This window comes from Panthera uncia, chromosome C2 (assembly GCF_023721935.1).
Source record: "Panthera uncia isolate 11264 chromosome C2, Puncia_PCG_1.0, whole genome shotgun sequence".
Taxonomy (NCBI): Eukaryota; Metazoa; Chordata; class Mammalia; order Carnivora; family Felidae; genus Panthera; species Panthera uncia.
Window position 1 is genome coordinate 3,475,200 of NC_064810.1, and position 22,620 is coordinate 3,497,819.

The window sequence follows — 22,620 nt, forward strand, 5'->3', positions numbered from 1 at the left end:
GGATAATTTTTTTAAATTTGTCAATTACCGTCCTGCGATTCAGAATCTACCCTCTGCGAGACGAGGAAGATGCTCAGGTTCTTTGCCAAGAAGGGGGTGGGGATTGCAAAGCAAGACAGCAGACGGCAGGGAACGTGGTGCATCAGAGAACAAGATTTGGGGGGCTTTTACATGTGCCCGCCTACGGGCAAAGCGGTGGTCGTGCCGACCGCGGTGTTTCTTCTCGAGTCCCTGGAGCTGGTGCAGAGGACTTTGGAAATGTGACCTTATTCTGCTGTGAGCGAGTATTACGAAACACCGACAGACGGCTCAGGTAGGCTCGTGTTGGAACCCTGCTCCGGGAGGGGAACGGAGAAACCCGGGGTCCGAAAGGCCCATTCTGAACACCCGTGGGCCCCCCTGTCTACTCTGGCCGTGCCCTCTCACCCGGGCCGACCTCAGGCTCCAGCCTCCGCAAATGATTTTGCGGCTTACAGTGATGTTTTAGCCAGAAGGGAGGAATTTTTCCGTTAGTCAAAGACGAGGCAGGTTTACAGACAAAGAAAGAGGGCGACCAGGTTGGAAGGTTAGAAGTGGGCTCCCCTAGGCTCCCCCCACCTCCTCTGTCCGGCCAGTGCCCGGGGTTCCCACAACGGACCCCCGTCCCTTCACACAGCCCTCTTCCCAGTTTCACAGAGGAACTGGCCAGTGGACAAGAGTCCAGCCGTGTCAGAGATCAGAACAGCTTTCTTTGGGGGCTTGAACAAGCTTTACAAACAAGCAGGAGGAAGCCTTATCTTCTTTATCCCGCACGGGTGAGGTCTCAAACCAGACGGCGCACACACACGTACGCGTGCACACACGCACACAGGGTATCTAAAATACCGTGCTCTGGGTGAGACAGAGACAAAAATGCAATGTGTGTTCTCCTGAATACGAACACTAAAAATCGCTGAATCCAGGCATTCCCGCCCTGTTACCCAGCATCCAGAAGCCTGCTATTCCCCAGAGATGCCCGGGGGAGGACGGTGAGATTTTAGTCCTCAGGGGAGGGGAGGGGAGGGGACGGACAGGCTCCCCAAGTCCACGGTGGGGCTCAGAAGCCTGGGCCCGGCCCTGTGCTGCACGCGGAGTGGCACCTGCACCCCGGTCCCACTCTCCTAGGTCCCCCAGGGAAGCTGACCCTGAGCTCCAGGGCTGCTGAGACCCTGATGCCCCCTGGGTCCCGCCTCCAGTGCAGGTGTGGGCGGGGCCATTTCCTGGGCCAGCTCCCACAGGGTCAGTGTGGCTGTCAAACGGCCACCAGCTCCTCTTTGTTTGAACTCAGCGGTTCTCAGAGTGAGGTCCCTGGGCCAGCAGAGGCAGCATCACCCACACCTAAGGGACGTGCCAATTCTCGCCTGCCCCCCGATGCTGAATCCCACCCTCTGGATGGCACCGGCCACCTGCGTTTCGCAGGCTTCGCAGCCACTCTGGCACTCACTCAGGTGTGGGGCCCCTGCTCCTCTGATTGCCTCTCATCACTTCAGCTTCTGAAGACGCCGAGGAACAAACAGAACAACACAGAGGCTGGTGCCTCTCCATCCGCTCTGAGGGGTGCCGTGTGGGAGGCGTGAATAACAAAAGAGCTAGAGAAACCCCAGCTGGGCGTATTCTTGGTTAAAAAAAAATACAGTAAGAATAAAGTTTTTTAATAGCAAAAAAAAAAAAAAAGAGAAGAAGAAGAAAGAAAACAGCAAGAGGAAATGAAGAGGCCCCGAAACGCCAGTGTTCTCCCTGCAGCCAATACACCCCATTACCCGCATCGTTACACCCCTGCCTGGGTCTGATAGCAGAACCCAGGCTCTTGCCCGCCACAGTACCCTCCCTCTTGCTGCACAGCTTTAAAAAAGCCAGCGTCCCCTACCGGAAGCTCAGAAAGTCAAAATAAAGTAGAGAGAACAGCACACGCTTTGGTCATTTTGCTTAGAAGAAAATGCACTAAGGATGGGGCGCCCGTGGGGCTCAGTCGGTTGTGCGACCGACTCCGGCTCAGGTCACGATGGCGCGGTCTGCGAGTTCGAGCCCCACGTCGGGCTCTGTGCTGATGGCTCAGAGCCTGCAGCCTGCCTCGGATTGTGTCTCCCTCTCTCTCTGCCCCTTCCCCGCTCACGCTCTGTCTCAATCTGTCTCTCAAAAATGAATAAACGTTAAAAAAAAATTTTTTTTAAAGAAAACGCACTAAGGAGTCTACCGTAGCACTGGCCCCTCGGGTCTTAGAAATGCATCTCGCCACGGGGCATTCCTAATACCACGGGACTTCTTAAGAAAACACCGCACGGCTACCGTGGATTCTCAAACCCCCAACAGAAGAAACACGGCCCCGACGCGTCCCCCCTTCTTGGCTGACGGCGGGCTCCCCGACGTGTCAAGAACGAGGCACGTCCACTTCGCACTGCTGTGCACGAAAGCTGGTGGCCCGGCGTCCTGAGCCTCTCTAGAAGGCGGGCAGAGCTGTCGCAGTGTGTGTGCGGACACCGGATGGCCGGAGAGGCCCTCCCTGGTCCTCCCAGGCCCCTCTTCTCCTCTGGCGAGTCTGCCCTGAGCGGACAAGGTGACAGAGCGTCTGGATTCACCCCTCCCTGCCCAGGCCCGCCCCGGGTCCAGGCGGGGCAGCGAGTGCAGTGTGTGCCCATCACAGTGCCACACCGTCCCCGGGGACGGGCAGGGGGCGGTCTGGGCCCGGTCAGGACCCCCGGCTGCAGCCTCCACCACTCGGTGAGCTCCTCAGACTTACTCCCTGAGGACACTGCCTCGTTCTCCCCGAAAACAGGGCTGCAGGGCACAAGCGTGAAGGAAGTGAACATTTTCGTGTAGGGAGCTGACTCAACATGGCCATGGGCGAGTGTGGGCACTGGACCTGCTTCACACGATCAAGGGCAAAGAGGAGGAGAGTGGGGTCAGCCGGGCTGGCCGTGATCGGGCGTCTGAGTGGCTCCTGCAGGAACCCTGAACCTGTGGCTTACACTTCTCCAGCCACAGTCTCCTCATGGGTGACGTGAACAGGCTGCCGGACACGGTGTTGGGGACACAGCAAGACAGGTCACCCTACCTCTCTCCTATTCCACCCACGGGCGGAGCCTCCAAGACTACAGCCTGTGACCCCGGCTGTCTCACGAGGGCCCCTCCCCTCCGTGGGGCCAAGGTGAGGGTCATGTGAGCTCACAGGTGGTGATGCGTCATTTACCGTCACCGTGAACCAACTCCACTGCTCTTATTTGTAAAGCCTAAGATTTTGCCCCCAACTCACTCTCAGAATGATAACCGAAGGGCTCTGATCCACACTCGATTCAAGGCTATTATGACTATTTTATTATGTCGCATACAGAACCATTGATAGGGATTGTAGCTACTGTCTATTCCGCACGACGTGTTGGGCACGGTGCTTCATACATATGAGGTTACTGGATCCAGTAAGAGGGATGTGATGACGGTGAGGATGATGATGGCCTTTCACAGAGAGGCGAGGGGACTCGCCCAGTTGCCCAGGCGGTAGGTGGCAGAACCAGGCTTCGAACGAACGCAGACTCCCTTATTCTGGAGCCCACGTTCCCAAGCCAAACGCTCCGCCACAAAGCATACGTTGCCAGCAGGTGCTGGACCCGCAGTCCTTTTATTAAAAGAGAGAAAGAGAAAGAGGTTCTGACTAGCCCCGTGTATATACTTCAGTTCGCCTTACCCTCCTCCTCCTCGTTACACGTTAACTTACGACTCGAAGGAAGGAATATGCGTTTTTTTGTTTTGTTTTGTTTTTTGTTTTTTTTTTTTTGTTTTTTTTTTTTTAAGGAATATGCGTTTTTTACAAAACTACAACCTGGCAGGATTTCACACTTTGTATCTGCAAATCCAAGAAGATTCACACACCGGCGATCTGCCACCACGCCGAGACTGCGGCCCGTCACCACGCGTGCCCGAGAGGCGGCCGACCCCGCCACGTTTCAGCACTGGGCACGACGTCCTTCATTTCCAGCCATGAAACTCTAGCCAACAAGAGGAGCACGCACAGCGCCCTGTAACATCTCACACCCGCCTAAGATAACCCAATGAACCTCGCTCCCGAGCCAACCGCTGAAGGGTAATGTTGCTGGGTGCCTTGTTCCTGCGGTGGAAATTTCCATCCAGTCACTCCAAGTGTAGACACTTCCGTGTCAGTAGACTCATCAGCCGGCAAGCTGAACGTGCCTGCGGGACCTCCCAGAAATAATGGAACCTCTGTCTAGTTCATCCACGGACGTGCACAAGCCTTAAATAAGGTATTTATTCATATCCCTGATGCGGTGGGGGTCAGTCCTGACAGCCACCAGGAGCAGGAAGCCACCTTAGAGAAGTACAGAAATTCCCCCAGAGCACAACTCTGGGATGCTTGTCAACGGTCTTCCTCGGACAGGGCAGAGAGCCCAGGGCATCGGGACACGAGGTCGAGGGTCCCAGGTGAGGGAGGGCACTCTGTGCAGCTCGGGCAGAGGACCTCACTGCTCAGAGCCACAAGAGAAGGGGGTAAGGAGACCTTCCCCTGCGGATGCTGGGAAGACAAACACACTGGTCGTTCTTATTCATGAGTAAAATCCCCAGGGAAGCAAGACCACAAAAACCAGGACTTCAGCAAAGTCTGACCTACCGTACCAACACGCACTGTGCCCCGCTGTGTGTGGGTGGACCTCCGCCCCTCCCTGCTCACACCCACTGAGGGTGGGACCCTCCTCACCCCATTCTGCAGATGCGGGAACTGAGACCCAGAGCCACATGGCTCGGTGGGGGGGGGGGGGGGGGGGGGGGGGGGGGGGCGCGGGGGGGGCGGAGGGGGGGGGGGGGCGGGGGGGGGGGAGGGTGGCGGTGGAGCCAGGATCCAAGAGCAGGGTGTCTGCCCCAGACGCCAGACTTAGCCACCACCGATCTCCCACCCGCCTGCCTGCCCATCCAGGTTGCTGGAGGTGAGGCCCGGGGCTGCAATGACCCAAGGAAACAGCAGGCAGCCTCTTCCTGGGTGATTGGTCAGAGGGGGCTCATGGGCTCCATACAGCATGGGAAGATCAAAGCGTCCCATGTCCCCGAGACCTCTTCCAGGCTGAGGCCGCGCTTGTCTGCTGTGACCTAGGCTTTTGTGACACCATTCACTGGACTGGCATTGCGGGCCGGGCTGAGTCAGGCCCTGGGCTGGACTGCAGCCATAAGGGGTCACTGACATAGTTCCTGTTCGGAAGCGGAGAAAAAAAAGACACAAAATCGTGTGCTGAGCGCCACGACCACGGGGCACAAGGGTATGGAGCCACAAGCCACAGAGGGGAGGATGGGAGGAGGAACACCTCCCCGGCCGGGGTTCCTGGCCGAGGGCACGGCGCGGGAGAAGAACTACACATATACTGCCAGCAGACGTCTTTCTCACCAGGCAGTTCTGCCGGTCCACCCTGCCTGCAGAGCAGCTTCGGGGAGGACAGGCTGGAGCCACGCAGGAAGGGGCCGAGGAGAGCCCCTGAGAGACACGGCCAGTTCCAAAGTCAAGAGGTACAGAACGCTCCTACGAAGACAGAAAGGGACGAGATGACCGTGATCCCTCTCCTCCCTGAGCCTTATCAAAGCGAGAGGCAGGAGACGTCTGAGCTTTGGCTCAGAGCACGTGACACATTCATGAACGACCAAAAGGAAGGAGGACGAGGCGCACGTGGTTAGAAAGCTCACCCCATTTAAGACGTAACCACTTTCTGGACGAGCTGATATGCAGGTCTCAGAAACAGGAAACCCGCAAGCTTCCTTTCCTATGATGGGGGCCTCTGAAAACCGTCGTAAGGGCTCCCCACTCGTCAACTAGAATTTTGGACGTAGTATATCCTTATGCTGCCAATATGCATTGTTATTGTTTATAACGATGGAGCGTCGCAGCTGTCTTAAACGTGCACTTCCTTCTTTTTGCAAAGGTTTGGGACCCTCCTCACCAGCAAAACCTCAAGAAAACGGAAGAGGGAATTTCTGGTAATGAAATTTGCCCCCCGCCGTCTCCGACTTCCTAGATGCTACCTTCAGCTCAGGGAGTCTCAGAGGACTAAGAGGGTCTCTACGCAGGTTTACAAAAATGTCAAGGCTACAATCACAGAACCCGATAAGCAGCCCAGTAAAACCCAAGAGTACGAGAAAAATCATTAGACATCGGGTCAGGAAACCGAAAGGTTGAGGAGAGCATAGGAATGACAGTGTTTAAGGTTTCCTGACACACGGAAATTAAGCCCAAAGGAACCAGACCAGCGTGTGTCTGGACAGGGAGGGCCCCGGTCCCCAGGAACGGTGACACAGGGCACCCGATCCCATCACGGCATTCCCAGGCCCTCGCGGTGTTGGAACGGAGCCCGACCGCAGATACTATGTTTATCGCCGCTGTTTGTGGGTTCGCAAAAAACGTGCACTAGATGCTCCAGAAAACAGGCTGGTCAAGTTCAGCCATTATTTCTCCTGGCCTCGGGGACACGCCCAGGGTGGAAGTGACTCAGCAGACAGGGAAGCAGCAGCCTGGCTCTCTGGATGCCAGCCGCCTTACTGGATCCCCCGCTTCAGATTCCTGAGGGGAATTCCAGGATTCCAAAACCCGCCCAGGGTCATGTGTGAAGGCTGACCTGACCGCCCAGAGGAGGGCCACAGCCGGGGCTGGGTGCTTTCCTCCCAACCTGCTCGGCCCCACCCCCAGAGGCCGGCCTCATAGCACCTCACCCACAGGTGAGCCCAAAACAAAACAAAACAAAACAAAACAAAACAAGAACCTTTCAGGAGGACTGAGAAGTCGGTCGCCTCAAAGGGAACATGCGCCACCCGACCTCATGGCGCCACCCTCCACTTCAAATAGAAGTCTGGAAAAGTCGTGGAGCCTGCCCAGGATGAAAGCTACAAGGACACAGACACTGCACAGGACACCTGCCGTGTTCCTGCGGCTGGCCTGTGTAAATGTCTGTGCGCTGTTCCCACTCCGGTGAAGCGCCCAATTATGCTTAAATGGACATCAAAATAATAAGCAGGGAGTAGAGTCTCTCCGTGCATCAGGTCCGTTTTAGGGACGTCTCCGGAGGAAAATTAGGCTCCCCGACACGAGAGAGAGAGAGAGAGAGAGAGAGAGAGAGAGAGACAGAGAGAGAGAGAGAGAGAGAGAGGTCTGGGCGCCGGGGTCTGTCGGTGCGGGTGCGGGCGGAACACGGGGTCCGCCGGGCCGGGGTCCGAGGATCAGAGGGTGCCGGGCCGGGGAAGGGGGACACCCGGCCGCCCCAGGGCCCCAGCATCCCGCCCGCGCTCAGCGCCTCCGCTCCCGCTTGGCAACAGCGCCCCGCGCGCAGCCAATCGCGCCGCGCCGCCGAGGTTACCAGCGAGCGTTGACCGAGAGTAACCCCGGCGCGGGCGGCGGCGGCGGCGGCGGCGGCGGACGGCGGCCACTGCGCACGCGCGGGGGCGCGCACCTGCCCCGCCCGCACCTGCGCGCGCTGGGGAGCCGGCCCCGTTCTTCTCTCGCAGCCATTCAGAATTTAGGGTCTCTAAGAACACGAAAGTCTTCCAGGCAGCCTCCGCCAGACCCGCGGCTAGATCTGCACGTGGGAGCAGGTGCATCGGGCCGCCTGGTGGGGACAGCGCACACGTCACCCCCACCCCCCACCCCACCCTGGGCAGCAGGCCCGCAGAGTCAGCGCCGCCCCCGCACCGGGAAAGAGATGGGGTTTTACTCCGTATTGAAAGCCTGCTGGAGAGCCTCCGCTAGGCCGATGGCCAGAACCTCATTTTTCCCCCGAGAACGTGCAGGTGAAAATTGGCCAAAATGAATTCGTTCTTTGGGAACAGGCCAGTCTCACGGCCCTCGGAAGGGCCGTCCGGGAGGAGGGCGTGTGGCCCGATACCCCCATCCTGGAGGGTGAGGGCAGGCAGGTGGACAGCGATCCTACACTGGACAGAGGGAAGTGCCCCTCCTGAGCCAGGAAGGAAATCTGGGAACCCCTCCCCAGGGAAGTGGGGAGGCCTTTTGTGGCACCTCAGCTGCCCCCAGGGCCTGGGGTTGTGTATGTCACAGGCAAAGATAACGCGGTTCATTTTACGTGGGCCTAGGAAATGACAAAAGGAGGGGAGTTCTCCGTGGAGCTTGCTGAGAGACTGTAGTTAAGACTTGAGGTTTAAGCCTGAATCTAAGATGTACCTTCCTGGAAACCTCCACTGCTCCTGGGTAGGATGTCCAGACAGGCCCCCACGACTCTTCCCCAAGTGCCTAAGGATGCAGTGTGCTAAAAAGCCAAACTGTTTTGCTTAGTGGACAGTTATTTTGTAATAAAAAATAAACCCTTCCAGAAAAAAAGCGGGAGGGCAGACATAACAATGAGAAAGCCCATAAAACTCCTGCTAAAAAGATTCGGTTTCAAGATAGGCCATGGAGATATATGAAGGTGAGGGACTTTTTGGACGAGCACACTTCTTGCCTTATGACAGTAAAAGAAACAGAAAGGGGGCCTCGCATGCTCCTCTTCTGTTAAGCTCCACTCGTCACTTTGCAAACCGAGAGAGCAAGAATATTCTGGGCAGAGGCTCCTGCTCACTGCCCTGCCCCCCCCCTCCCCCAGGGATGTCACTGGGATGCCCACACCCAAAGCAAGACTCTGGGGCTACGTGCTTCTGTCTCTTCCTCCTCAGGTCGTCCTTGGCCTTGATGCACTTGGTTGCTGTTTGGTACTTGGTTAGGTTTTTCTGTTCCTCATTGGGGAGCTCGTTTCAAGACCAAGGTTATATGTGTTCTGCAGAGTTCCAAAAAGCAGAACTTGGATCAACAGATGAACTCGAATGCAGATTTCAGCTCAACAGACAGAGGCCTTTTCTAAGAATTAGATTGTGCCAGCAAGGACCTGGCTGCCCGGGGAGGTGCCAGTGCCTGGTTGCTGGAAGTTTCCAGAGAAAGGCTGGCCGCCCGTTGGTGGGGATGCAGCAAGGAAGGTTCCTCCACCGGTAAGAGGTCGGCCTGAGGGGGCTCGGAGGTACCCTGGGCCTCCTAGATTGGGACTCTAAATACAGGCCTGAGCTGGACATAATAAGAGTGTTCAAGTGACTCTGGCATGTCTTAATCTTGACATCGGATGCCATTTACCCCCACAGAGCACTAGGTGGCCGACAGAACAGCCCAAGAGTGAGGAACGAAGCTAATGGCTGGGGTCAGACTGGCTCCCAGCAGGCACATCGGCCTCCACCCTTGACTCCAAAAACCCCTCTTGGTGCCTTTTCCCATGAGCAAGACAGTCAGTATTAGATATAGTTCACTTGAAGGTAAACTTTCCTACAAAGGTTTTGGAAGCTGGGCAGCATGGGGCTGACAGAGAGAATGCACGACCTTTCTACAAACCCCTGGATGGAACAGGTCAGATGTAATCTGACCACGTGGTTACCTTTGTTCCTTAAATGAGCAGATCTGTTGATTCCAGAACTGAACTCAAAAAGAGCAGGTGTATGGTTACTAAACATTTTTTTTTTCTGCCAATTCAGAAACAACAGAAATGGTTTCAGGTTCAGCAAAATATCACCTTGGGTTATAGCTTTGCCCTGGAAGATTAGGCTCTGGTTCCTAACAGAGGACTTTAGTTCAAGAATGTGATGTTCTCAAGATACAAACATATTTGGGGTGTTAAAGGAGGGCAGCAGGTGAAAACAAGTGTGGCCGGAAAGTCCTTAGAAGGTGAAACAGTGACACCAACGCTCCACCAAGCAGAGCACAGCCCTGCAAAGTCTCATCGAAGAGACCAGATGATTCAAGAACGAAGCAGACTCTCTGGGAAAGTGACAAAAGGGTAGCATGCCCGGGTAAAGAGCCTGCAGATGGGAAGGTGACAGGGTGGCCAGACATCGAGGCGGAGGAGAAAAGGAAGCCTTAAGGCCCATGATGGCCGGGCCACCTGAGTCGTGTCTGCAGAGGCCATCGAGCCGGACGGTGCCACCTTCTCCATCCCGGCACCTGATTCCAGGCCCCGGCTTCCACGCAGGGTGCTCGAGGGCACAGGACGTGCCGGCTGGAGAAAGGGGAGCACCCTGACCCCTGGGTGTTAAAAGTTCTTGTAAACTAGCAGGCCTTTCCGGTTTTGAACACAGTCACTGTATCTATCGTGATTCTGTGTGAGAGCCGGCCCCATTCTCAACACGTCTTTCAAAGCCTCTTTCAAAGCCTAGAGAACAGAAGATCAAAACTATTCCAGAAGACCTCACCGCTACGGGGCCTGAGCAGGTGGCCGGCCTGCCTGCCCCGGGGAGCCACCCAGTACTGAGGACCTAAGAACTGGCCCCAGGAGGGGAAGGGAGGAGCTCTCCAGTGTCTGGACTCACCACGGCAACTACGTAGGGCCACTGGGCTTCCTTTGTAAACACCCCAGCCTCAAGGAAAGAGCCCTTGTGAGCAAGGTGTAGGTTCACCACACTGCCCTACAGACTAGTTACAGCCTCAGACAGAGACAAAGGCAGAGTATTAAAGACAATTTTCTTTTGTACCCCAAAGAAAATCCACCTTAGTGCGATGGTTCCCAAGAAGCTCGAAAGCCATTCATTCATGCTGGGGAGTACAAACCCCCTTGAACCTGAGCGGCTCACCCCTCGGAAGACCCATGGCTGCTGTGGGATCCCCACGGCGCTCCTCCCCACCCCTGCTCCCGTGGGCCGCATCAAGCCGGCCAGTGCGTGGTTGGAATCCAGTCTTCCCTTAACGGAATTCCTGAAAGGGATTTATTAGTGGCACATTCCACTCATACTCGCCGGCCTGTCGTTGCAGGCCCCGCGAAATAGCTTTGGAAAGTAAGAAAAAGCAAACTTTCATTTGAGAAACGCATGTTTAAAGCTTAGAAGCAAACCAGGACCGATAATCTGAGGTGGGCCCGCCCAGAATGTTGAACTCCATCCCGGTATCCCGGGCAAGGAGGGAGGGCTCCAGAGGAGGCAATTCTCTGCCCTTACGTCTGAGACTCACCACGCTGAGGCAATTGCCAGGCTCTCTAAAGCCCCAGATACGATTACTTTCATTCTCCGCCTGAACTTCATCACAAGGTAATCATGGGAGGTGTATTTAGTTTCTAAGAATCATGTCACTTGTTTGGGTGACAGCATGCCGTGCACATCAGCCTCCCCTGGTGATGGGACAGGACAAGGACAACTGGAGCCTCTCCAAAGGCCCAGGAGGTCTTTTATGGGTCCTCACGGATGGCAAAGGGGACTGATAACGCAGGAGGCCAACTAAAAGGGAAATACATCGGCGTTAACGGTCAAGGCGATGCGTAACGGTTTCATAAAGTGGGGTGAGGCACATCCCTGCCAGAGTGGCCCTGTGGTGTTTCGCCTCAGGCCCAGGAGCTTGCCAGGTTCCTTGTTGTATCTTGGCCTCAGATTGTACAGACCCGCTTTCAAGGGCTGTCTTCTGTGCTCCTGCGACCTGGGCCCTGTCTCTGAGCCTCAGGGATCCCACGGGGAGAAAGGGCAGAATTGGCCGCACAGCCAAGGGGCCTCACAAACGACATGCATTCTACAAATGGAGATGGCACTGGTCCCCCAGGCGAGCAGCACCCCTCTGCTACCCTGAGTATCCATTCCTTACGATCGGTCACATGCCAGTAAGTGCTCCCCCAGCCAGGAGGTGCTATTTCGGTGTAAAACATCCTCGTCACCCCCTGGGGCAGTAGCACGTGCACCTAAGAAGTTCATGATGTGGATTCTGTTCTTAATCAGGGCTCCTAAATATTCCCAACGCAGTGCCTTCTTTACAGGAACCAAAGCTGCTTTCGAAGTAAGTCACGCTGACGGTGAATGAGAACCACCCGACCGGACTGTTCCGACGCATCCCCAACACGATGGCTTGTGTGACGGGGCCGACGTCCACACCGTTCCAGATCATTTGTCCCATCGACTTGTGCTACGGGAGCGAACTCCTTGGGGAAGAGTAATTACTGTATCAGAAGCCGGTGCGATTATCCTTGGGGTGAGCTGTGTTCTCCTGAGAACACTTCCTTTCACAACTGTGTTCTCTACTAGGAATCTATTACATGATCTAGTTTTTCCTCCAAAGACATCATTAATCATATGGTGAAAACGTTACTACAATTGAAAATGCGAGATGTTTTGTTAAATGCCGTATTCAGGGGTTGGCAATCGTCACGCTCAAAGATCTTAAAGAGCCAGTGCCTGACGTCTCACAAATAGTGTCACTGATTCACCGGACACCTTCCTGCTAAGGATTACGAAGCTCTCTTTCTTGGAAACGGTCACGTAGGAGTGTATAACATTATTCTCATCGCGACACCAAGCTTTGCTACAGCTTCTGTGTCGAGTTGTGTCCCAGCGCCTGGTTCTGGGAGAAACCGTGGAATCTACAGAGCGGTCCAGTGTCTCTGTGATGGAAAGAAATCTGGAGCAGGAGTCGGACCGCGGGTCCATCCTTGGCCGTGACCTGGTGCGGTCACCGGGCCCTCTGGGAACTCAGCGTCCGGAGACGCCAGGGCATCCAGGCCCTGTGTGATCGCTATAGGGAGTGCAACACGTAAAGCCGAATTTTAAAAAACTGAAAACTGATATGGTGAGAGAAGCAAGGGAAAGAGCCCCTGCCCCGAAGGTCGGCCGCACAGCCAAGGGGCCTCACAAACGACATGAATCCTACAAGAGTGTCGCCAGATATAGAATGGCCACGATGAGAAAAGGGGGGTGCAGGGTGGCTGGCTCTGACTTCTCAGCTTAGCCTGATCATTGCTGGGGGCTGAGGCAATCAGCAGCAATCAAAGGAACAAAATCGGGAAAGGCAGGGTCCCACGTTGAGGGCGAAGGGGACACTCCCCGAGAAGGAGCAGGCTCCCCGAAGAGGACGCGGCGAACCAGGCAGGAAAAGAACGAGCAGACACACACGTACCAGCTTAAGGACACCCCCCCCCCCCACCGCCAACATCGGGGGACAGCCCCGATGCCTGCCTCCAGATTCAATGCCTACTTTCACTCTTCATCCTGGGCGGGGGCTCTTAGCTGGGGTGCTACGGTCCCCAAGTTCTGACCCCACTGGAACCTGGACCCCACTCAAGAGCAAGCTGGCGATGAGGTAGTGAGCTCGAGCCACGTGGGCGGCTAACTTCCCTCATTCGGGAAGCTCTAGGTTTCCCTGGCCGCGGCTTGCAGCCGAACGGGGCAGCCAAGCCGCCAAGCAGCCAGCAGTGAGGCCCTGTGGGCACCAAGCCTCCAGGAGGAACGCTGCTTCCCTGTGGCTACGGGGACCCTGGCACCCCCGAGGCCCTGCAGCCCGGCTACAGAGTTAGAAACCACCCCGGCTGACTAGCTCAGGTGCGCGGACAAGCCCCCTGACCACCCAGCTTCCTTTCTATTCTGTGAGAAGTATTTCCCCCGCTGAATTTACGGGGAGCGGAAAGCCATCGAAATTCCGAATTGCAGGGCACCGAGAACAAAGGAAACCATGGGGCACCAAGTGGGGGAAGGGCAGGGGGAGCAAAGCGGAAACAGGTGCCGCTGAGGGGAGCAGGGAAGGAAGCCAGGCAGCGAGATCAGGCCCCGCCAGTTCAGAAACCAGCAACTGGGACACGCCAGACCGATCATGCCCATCTATCTCCGGCCCTCGCCATCTCTGACTCACCGGCAGGTCCCGTGGGGCTCACTTCCTACTCCTCCCCTCCCGAGCCCACACAGGTTACTGTAGGGCAAGTGTCTGTCTGGAGGCCACCTGGGTGGAGTTTCCAAGGAGGCCACCGGGAATGGACGGCGGTGGCCCCTCCCTCACTCGTTAAGATGCCGTCACCTTTGGCTAGCTTTGACAATTATGGGGACCGGTCTTAACACTGAGAGAATACAGGGTTAACAAGCCCCTTCCCTAAATAGGAAACGATACTTGCAAATGCAGAGCACTTCCTGGGTTCTGCCAGGGTTCTGCAAGTGTTCCCATGTCTACACCGCAAGCCTACCTTCTGCTTACAGGGTACCCGTCCACGCACCGGGACGTCCGGCCACACCTAACAGGTGTACAGAATCCCATCTCTGCCTCTCACGCGTTTTCCGCAATGTGTCTGTATAGACAAATCAAGCCAACAGAACAAGGCGAGTTTTGCCCTAAAGGCTTTTGTTCACCGTGAGAGTTGGGAAAAGGCTGTAACCCTGTACTGACATTCCAGTTGGCTCACACGAATGGACCCACCCGGGAGCCTTCACAGAATTTCTTCCTCTATGACCCTGGCTGGCAAACTCGGATAACGGAAGTATCAGCAATGTCCATTCGGCCATCGATAAGGCTCAGGGTCTGTTCCTAGTTGTACAAACAGACAGAAGTCATCCAGCAACCAACGCGGCTTGCCGGTCCCAGCGGCCAGTCAGCCGAGGGTCCAACACCGTGGTCACAAGGAAGCCCAGAGTGCCCAGGCCAACAATCTCAGCGACTCGGCCTCAAGGGAGGAGGAGAACAAAACAGAGGTGACGGCGGGAAAAGACAGGAAAACGAAAACTAAAAAAGCCCTGGTGGGTCTTCCTCAAAAAGGAAGAAGGGTTGACTCTGGATTTGAGCGGAGAATCCTAACGTACGATATTCCAGCGGTACCTGAGTCACCGTCATTGTTCCACACACCGTTCCGAGTGACTCAGTAGATGTTCCCTGGTGAGGTCTGACGTGCCCTCTCCCAACCAGCCCCCCACCCGCCTGAAAGAGGGGTGCAGGACGGGGGCACGGACATGCGGAGTAAGTTCCGTGGGAAGAAATAGGTCAGGCTGGAAAAGGAAACGCCAGCCCAGGGAGGCATTAACTCTACACACTTTGAAAATCTAGAGCTAACGCAGGGACATCCAGGTTGCTAAGGAAGCTGGAAATACCGTGGGTCGTCAATTCTCGTTAACATGCAACAAGCCGCGGCAAATACCTGAGCCTCCCGTCCTTTCTCTCCCTTCTATTTTTATTTCTGTGGCTCATTTGATAACAGTTTATTTATAGCCCACCGGCACCACTCTTAATGTAGATGACTGGTTTCCCGGGGGGCCACTCTAGGTCACGGCTACTTCGTAGCCCCTCAAACTTGGGACGGAGTGCCTGCCTTCCTCTCTGCTCTGAAACGTTATGAAACAGTCCCCTCTCGGAGGGCTAACGGGAACAGCAGCCTGTGATGAGGAACCAGCACACACGGACACGGGTCAGCCCTTGTGAAAGCCTTTGTAATCATATCAGGCTGTAAGAGCCACCCTAAGTCCGGAGGTCTCTAATCCGAGCTGTTTGTAGTAGAGGTCAGAAAAAGTTGGGCATGAAGAAATTGGCCGTGGCAGTGACCCGGGGAGAAGACTCCCCGCCTCCTGGCTTCCAGACCCAGATGGCCCCAGACACCTGTCACCTCCTCCACAGGCTCCTCCCGGCCCGAGGCACACAACAGCCCTCCCTACCTTTCTTCCTCCACCAGGGTCCTTCGGGGACGGAGTAGGAGAGGTCCTTGAACTCGATGTTCACGGCCGCCCTGCGGGGCAGGGACGAAAAGCGCTGAGCCTCCGTGAGGTTGTTGTCCACCTTTTTCAGATGTCCGTTCAGCAGGTCCGTCTCGGTGGCCTCCATGTTGCCCAAGACCACCTCGTCCACCGAGACGCACACGGACTTGGGCTCCGTCATCGCTGCAGAGTAGCTGCTGGCGTTCTAGAAAACCGGGGAAGAAGCACCAAGAGACGTCACGATCTCCATAGAGGGAAGAGCGTAGGGGACTGGCCTTGAGGCTCGGGGTCACTGAGTATTCATGGCAACGCTTCTGAAACTACGTCAAGGTGCTCACCTGGAGGGATCTGTCATCTCCAGCCATGACTACCTCTTCCGTTAAAAAAAAAAAAAAAAAAACGCTAAGAGAGAACACGAAACTAATCTGCCAAAGTCTTACTTTGGAGTCAAAATCTCCCAAAACTGTAACAGAAACGAATTGCTTGTCTCAAAGAATCAAACACGGGCCACCATAAAAAAAAATGATGTTTGCATTAAGTACACCGGTTAAAAAACCCAATAAAAACGCTTGGGGTTCCTAAGAAGTGTGTAATTGAAAGCATTTTATTTAAAATGAGCTCTTTTAGTGCCTTCCTGTGTAGGCTCATAAACATTTCTCAAGAGCAGTGGCTTTACATCAAGTGCTGGGGTTTGTGGGAGTCAGCATTTGTGTCTTCCTTGTAAATTTTGCAAATCACTTCCAACTCTCCCTCTCACTGCATCTTCCTAGTAGCACTGGGAAGTTGGAAAGGTCGATTTTTTTTTTGTTCTCTGTCTCTATTATACAGACGAGGCGACGGAGACACAGCCACTGTGAGGAGCTTGCCCTGAGCCCTAGGATCAGGGCAGGGGGCGATGGCTCCTAGGATCGAATCACCAAAACAACAGGGGTTCCTGGCACTGCAACGCCAGGGGACCTGATCTTTTGTACCTACCCTGGCTTTTATTTTTTTTTTTAATTTTTTTTTTCAACATTTTTTATTTATTTTTGGGACAGAGAGAGACAGAGCATGAACGGGGGAGGGGCAGAGAGAGAGGGAGACACAGAATCGGAAACAGGCTCCAGGCTCCGAGCCATCAGCCCAGAGCCTGACGCGGGGCTCGAACTCACGGACCGCGAGATCGTGACCTGGCTGAAGTCGGACGCTTAACCGACTGCGCCACCCAGGCGCCCCTACCCTGGCTTTTAAAGCTTCCATGGGGAGTCAATTGAACTGGTACAGATGTGCCAAGATTCAAAAGCGTTTGTGCGAAGGAAGGAATATCCTCATCTAATGGCTTGGCAACCCCGAACAGATAAATGTGCCGCAGCCACCCCCCAAAACGCAGAAGAACCCTGGGGTGGACAGATATTATGCTCTGCCTTTCCTGGCCGTCTCTCGACCCCAAGGAGAACGTTCCACAGTGCCGAAAGCGTGGGCCTTTGGCAACTCTCCTCCATACCGTTGAGGACAGTCGGCCTGATTGGGAGAGCCCATCGAGAACCATCCTTGATAATTCAGGCCACGGGACTGTGGACACACTGCCACGTTGTCGTTTGTTCTAAAGCAGAACAGCACCACACTGTTCTGTTTCCGTTAGGTTTGCTAGGTGTTCCTCTAGAGGTGATAGCTTCTTGATCATTATTGTTTCCAATCAGAACCCCAAAACAAAACCAGAAAGTGGATCGTCGATGAACATGCCTACAAACCCTGGGAATTCTAGCGGCCGGACCAGCTCTCCCCCCACCTACAGGGCCCGCTTTAGGGTACGTGACTGCATCATTGAAGAGCTGGCATAATTTCCATCATGGGATTTAAAGGCTCAGAAGTCTTGGAAGGCTTGAAGGTTTTGAATATCTGAAGTACACGTGGGGCGAGGGGAGAGGTGAGCACAAGATTTCTGGTTCCTGTGATGTTTGCAAGTGTTGTTTTGCCATTTGAGTGAAAGACACACACGCACACCCCCCTCCCAGGCATCTCCTACCTCTGAAGAGCTTAACTCACTGAGATCAAAACTTAGCTCACTGACTATAACATTCTGTGGATAAAAATTAAAGTGCAAAGTAAAACTGAGAAAATTAAGCTTGGTTGGCTGCTGGCACCCAGCATGTGAAATGCTTCAAATGCAAACATAAGTCGGTTCATACGTTCCCGACGCAGAGTCCAGGAAGGCTTGACAACGGACTCCTGAGAGCCTTGGCGTGGGGATGTGGCCGTCCCGCTCCCAAGAGGAAGCTGCCGGACCACCTCCGGGCCTGGGTTTGCCCAGTGTCTTCTGTGCCGGGGCCTCTTGAAGGAATAACGGGAGCCCACCCTTGCTCAGCTCGCTCTTGGCTTTGGCCCCTGGGAAAGCATGTGCAAGGCCACTCCGGCACCTACCGCGGGCACCACATGCTATCCCCTTGCCCGTCCATCCTGCCCTTTGGGGGGCACATGCTCCAGCTTGACGGCCGGCTTTGACTCTGCAAATTCTGGCTTTGGAGGATAGAGGAGAGAGCCGTGGGGATGGCCGTGAGCTCCAGGGCCGGTCCCCAAAGCCCATTCTCCCCCGCACCTGCCACCTCAGTGGAAAGGCTAAATGTCTGCTACCAAACCCACACCCTGGGGGTCCCCACTCACTGGGTTCAGCTGGCAGCAGGGGGCATCCAGCAGCCCCTCTCCGGCGGTGGCCCCCAGGACCAGCACCCCGGCATTCCAGCTGTCACGGCCCACCCATACCGCCCTCCTCTCCCCGGCACCCACCAGAGGCATCACCCTCGAGTAAGTTCCAGGGATGGGTGGTGTCTTTCGTTTTTTGATAAAACCCACGGGAACGCAGGGGTGACGGCCATCACTCCACTCACCCGCCGGCTGCCGCAGATACCGAACCCATGTGATGATGAGGGTCTGACTTCCCCTCTAGACTCCAAGGCTACCTATTCTCTCACTCACTCCCTCGCTGGCTCCTTCAGGAATGAGAGCACCAAGCAGAGCTGCGGGGGTCAGCAGTCAGCCAGGCAGACAAGGCCTGTGGCCTCAGCACAGGCTCCCTTCAAGGTTGGGCCCCAGGCAAGAATGCAGGCAATCACAATGCCAGGAGGCAAGAGCTATAATGAGCCCTGGGCAGAGACCCAGAGGGACCTCCAAAGCAGCAGCAGACCCCGGGGTGTGGTGGGGGGCACTCAGCACCAATTTCTTCTCAGGGAATCAAATCTAAACTGAGATCCTCCGGGTGAGGTGGGGGGAGGGTGCTTGATGTTCCCCACAGCAGGTGCAGAGGCTCAGTGGCAGGAGGGAGTGGAACAAGGTGGGGGGGGGGGATCTGAGAGAAATTCAGAGGCTGGGCCCCCTTCCAGGTGGTGGGGAGGAGGGAGGGAGGGTAAAATGAAACTAGAGACACGGGGTCTGCAAACCCCGTTAAGGGTTTTGTACTTTATCTACAAGTCCTTTGTGGGGGGGGGGGGGACCCAGGGGTTTTAAAAGGGGGGAAACAGACCAGAACTGTAATTAAAAACCGTCTCCTGCCTCAACGTGCAGATGGGAGGGTGACAGTGGCCTTAACCAGCAAGTGGCCGTGGGGAGGGACACAAGGGGACAAGCCCGGTAAGACAAAGCTGGGTAACTAAACTGATCTGGGAGAGAGGAGAGGGAGAGGGAGAGAGAGAGAGCACGCGCGTCAAGCACTCATTATTTAAAGTATTAAATAATAATGCCTCCCGCCTACTAGGTAAGTGATTACAAACAATGGTGACTATTGATTCAGCAATTACAAGTGCCTGTAAACTCCAGACTGCCAGGAGTAGGCCTCTTCCTGTCTCCACCCGAAGGGGGGATTTCCATCTCCCACTCCGCCTGGAGTTGGGATCTAAGGCACAGAGACCGCCTTCTGCCCCCGACACCCCACAGTTCATGAGTGGCCAAGTCAGGGTCCAGCCCCCTGTGTTTCCTCTCTGTGCCCCGTTCCCCTGGCCAGTGTCCTTAACGGGGCTCGAAGGTTGCTCAGCTGTCTCGAGGCAAGTTGTAGGTGACCCGGGGTCATCCCGGCCCCTGCCCGTTGTAGGAAAATCCACAAGGAACTGAGGAAACCATACCATCCCGCCCCTGCCAAAAACCAACCGTTACCCACCTTTCTTCCGCGGGTGTCCAATGACCTCGCCCAATTACTAAAATCATGGAATCTTGTATGATGAGAGGCAGTGGCTGTCACTCGGAAATAGACCAGCTCTCTGGAAACACATCCTCAGATGAGAGCGGCCGGCAATGTAGGTTACAGCTAACTTGTCCTCAGCCTCCTGAGCTCATTAAAAATGAAACAAATACATCTTCCCTGCACATTTGTTCCCTTTCATTGTATGTTTCCCTGTCTTCTCCACACATTGCCTCTGACCTCCCCATCTACACACAGTGTGTGCTACATAATACGTGGTAAATAATAACACGTCCATGCGTGGTGTTGAATGCCGAGGAGACCCTGTTTGGATTGTTACTGCCTGCCGTTCATGAGAGTATTTTCTTGGGCGCTCATACCAATTGGCAGGCAAGCATACAGAGATGCGTGTTTAGCTGGGGAGGGTCTCTGACAGTCAGCAACCGCCCCCAGTCCACTGTGAGGCTGGTTCACTCTGTTTACCCGGGAACACACAGTGAGAGCTAGAAACTTCTTCCCGCAGCTCACGGGGAAGGGAGGAAAAGGAGAGGAAGGCGCAGGCGCCAGGCATTGGCACGCGCTTCTCTCTCGGTTCTCTCTTCCGCGGGTAGCTGCTGGGCTTGGTCCCCACCTGGAACCGGTGGGCCCTTCGCTGGAGGGCAGATCCCTCCCAGGGACGCTGGCCACATCAGAGGACAATGCCGGCCAAGAATCCTCAAGGCCATTGCCCTGGGGAGACTGATCCAAATGTCACACCCTTAACCAAGCAAAAGGCAAGTGCCACTTGCGTGGTCACTCAGGCCGCTGACCTCACCATCACCAAAAGCCACTTCATACGGCTCCAAATACCACCATCCCGTTGGGACCTCGTGCCCGCCCCTCCCAGCCCAGCTCAGGGCTGGGTGCTCTGCTCATCCTCTAAACGAGCTTCTCCAGGTTCACAGCCGGCGCACTCAGTCCCAGGTGGGACCCCAGAGCAGGGGGCAATGAAAGAGCTCAGGATCCTGGGGCTCCCTCAAGTGCTCTTTGTTTAGGATTTGGGTAGAATTTTTGTAATTAAAAAAAAAATTACACGATTTTGGGGGGGAGGAAAATGCTTTTCAAACCAAACAATGTTTCCTGAAAAAATGAGCCCAGCCACTAGTGTGTCCATCTGAGTTCAGAACACTGTGGAATTCTGGGTCTGCATCAAACTATAACATAACATTAGAAAATCCTGACATAAAAACATCAATACCTTAAAACGTTTGGATTCATGGTTTTTCCACACGGATAAACCACTTTTGCAGCTTTGAAAGGACTTCAGGAGTTACCCGGCATCTCAAAGATCTGAAACATTCTTTACCTACGACTAACAATAAGGATCGCCTTAATTTTCCATTATCCACATAATCTAGGAAACCCAAAGAGATGGGCAAATGTGAAAGGAAGAATTACCAAGTGTTCCCCAAACATTCAATCACATAAAAGCAAATGTGAGAGGGGCTGCCTTTTTTGTGGTTCCATATCCCCTTCCGGGTGAGAAGCCAAGTAATGAAGGCAGGCACGCCCAGAGAGGGGACCTGGTCAGTGAGTCCCCCTCCCGCCAGCCTCTGCTCCACCAACCTCCTAAACATGTCTGCGGCCCCATTCTATCGGTTTACACAAAATCATTATATAATGAGCTGGCGCCGCTCGGTATGTGTTCCACAGTAACCTGTTTGGAGCATAGGATGCGGTTGTGAGAGCAGAGAGCATGCGCAGACCGTCAGCTACTTTTTTTTTTTTTCCTCGGGCTCATGGCAAGAGGTAACTGTCGGTCAGATCCTGCTGAGCCCTGCTGACTTCAAACACAGGATGCTAAAAATGAAATAAGGCGAGGGGTGGGGGTGCGTGCTGTGCACCGTGGGCTTACAGCCTATGGGGAGTAATTAGCAGGATAGTAAATCCACAGACAGAGGATAGAGAGAGGGATGGAGAGGGAGGGCAAGGTGGGTTAGAAAACGGAATACTTTCTATTTGTACTTTAGGTGACCTGAAATCTAGTCTGTAAGTACCTAACTGCAAGGTCGGTGCGCTAGGCATAAAAATGAAAGGCCCTAGGATGGACGGGTCGATGGCTACTTTGTTGTTTTTTTTTTTCCTAATGTGAGTTTCTGGAGCTCGTATAAAGGAGCAAAAGCAGACTTTGGGCCACCAATGGGAACAGCACTTGCTGACACTGGGTCCAGCGCTGAATCTGCCGGCACCCGGTGGTCCCCCCTACGGAGCTGGCACCCTCGGGAACGGGAGATCCGCGTCCCTGTCCCCACCCTGGGCTCTCTCCAGGGTGCAGAGAAGGTGGCCTGCAGGTATCCGGCTCGCCCCTGGGCTGCCTCCCCGGAATCCGCCACCCCCTCCCGAGCACGTCCGGGAGAGGCTGTCCCTGCGGAGCGCGGGGGGCAGCGCAGGCTTTGGCTCTCAGGGAGCAGCCTCCTCTTTTGTTCCCCCAGACCGTGCCAGGCACTCCGGAGGGTGGCGCGGGAAGTGCGGGCTCCCCGCGTCCGGGCCGCGCGCGCGCCGGCAGGGAGGGAGGGACCCCCCCCTTCCCTCGGGCCCAGGCTGCCACCCTGCTCAGTGCGCTCAGGAACCCAGGCCCCACGCCCCTAGCCAGAGGGGACCCAGACGAGGCCATCTGTGCACTGGTGGGGCTGCCCGGCCGCCTCCCGCACACTCCTGGCCCCTCCGCCTGCCCCGCGTCCCCTGCCGGTGCGGGGAGCATCCCGAGGCGTCAGGTGGCCAGGGCTGGGGGCAATGGGAACCGGGCTTCTCCCCGGGGACTCAGGGGGCGGGTGTCAGGGTGAGGGTGCGGGGCTTTGTGCGTTTCTCGCTCTCCTGGAAAACAGAAGCAAGCCCCGGAGGCGAAGGATGCCCTCACTCACCATGGCGGTGCCGACCGAGAAAGCGGCCATCAGACAGGCCATGCCCCGGGGGCGGCGGGCACGGGCGGCGGCGGCGGCGGCAGCGGCGGCGGGCACGGGCGGCGGGCACGAGGCTGCGCTCGCTCCAGGCTGGGCCGC

At 55.6% G+C, this 22,620-nt stretch overlaps 1 protein-coding gene across 2 annotated transcripts in view; it reads right to left on the reverse strand.

Annotated features, from left to right (window-relative positions):
• Nucleotides 1-22,614, reverse strand: part of ABCG1 (ATP binding cassette subfamily G member 1) — a 67,724-nt gene extending 45,110 nt beyond the window's left edge. For both annotated transcript variants that reach the window (XM_049627802.1, XM_049627804.1), the window contains exons 1-2: nt 22,483-22,614; nt 15,397-15,640 (exon numbers count right to left, since the gene is read on the reverse strand). In XM_049627802.1, coding sequence (XP_049483759.1) covers nt 15,397-15,640; nt 22,483-22,524 — 286 coding nt within the window. In that variant the 5' untranslated portion in view covers nt 22,525-22,614. The remainder of the gene's footprint in view (nt 1-15,396; nt 15,641-22,482) is intronic.
• Between the last annotated feature and the right edge of the window lie 6 nt (nt 22,615-22,620).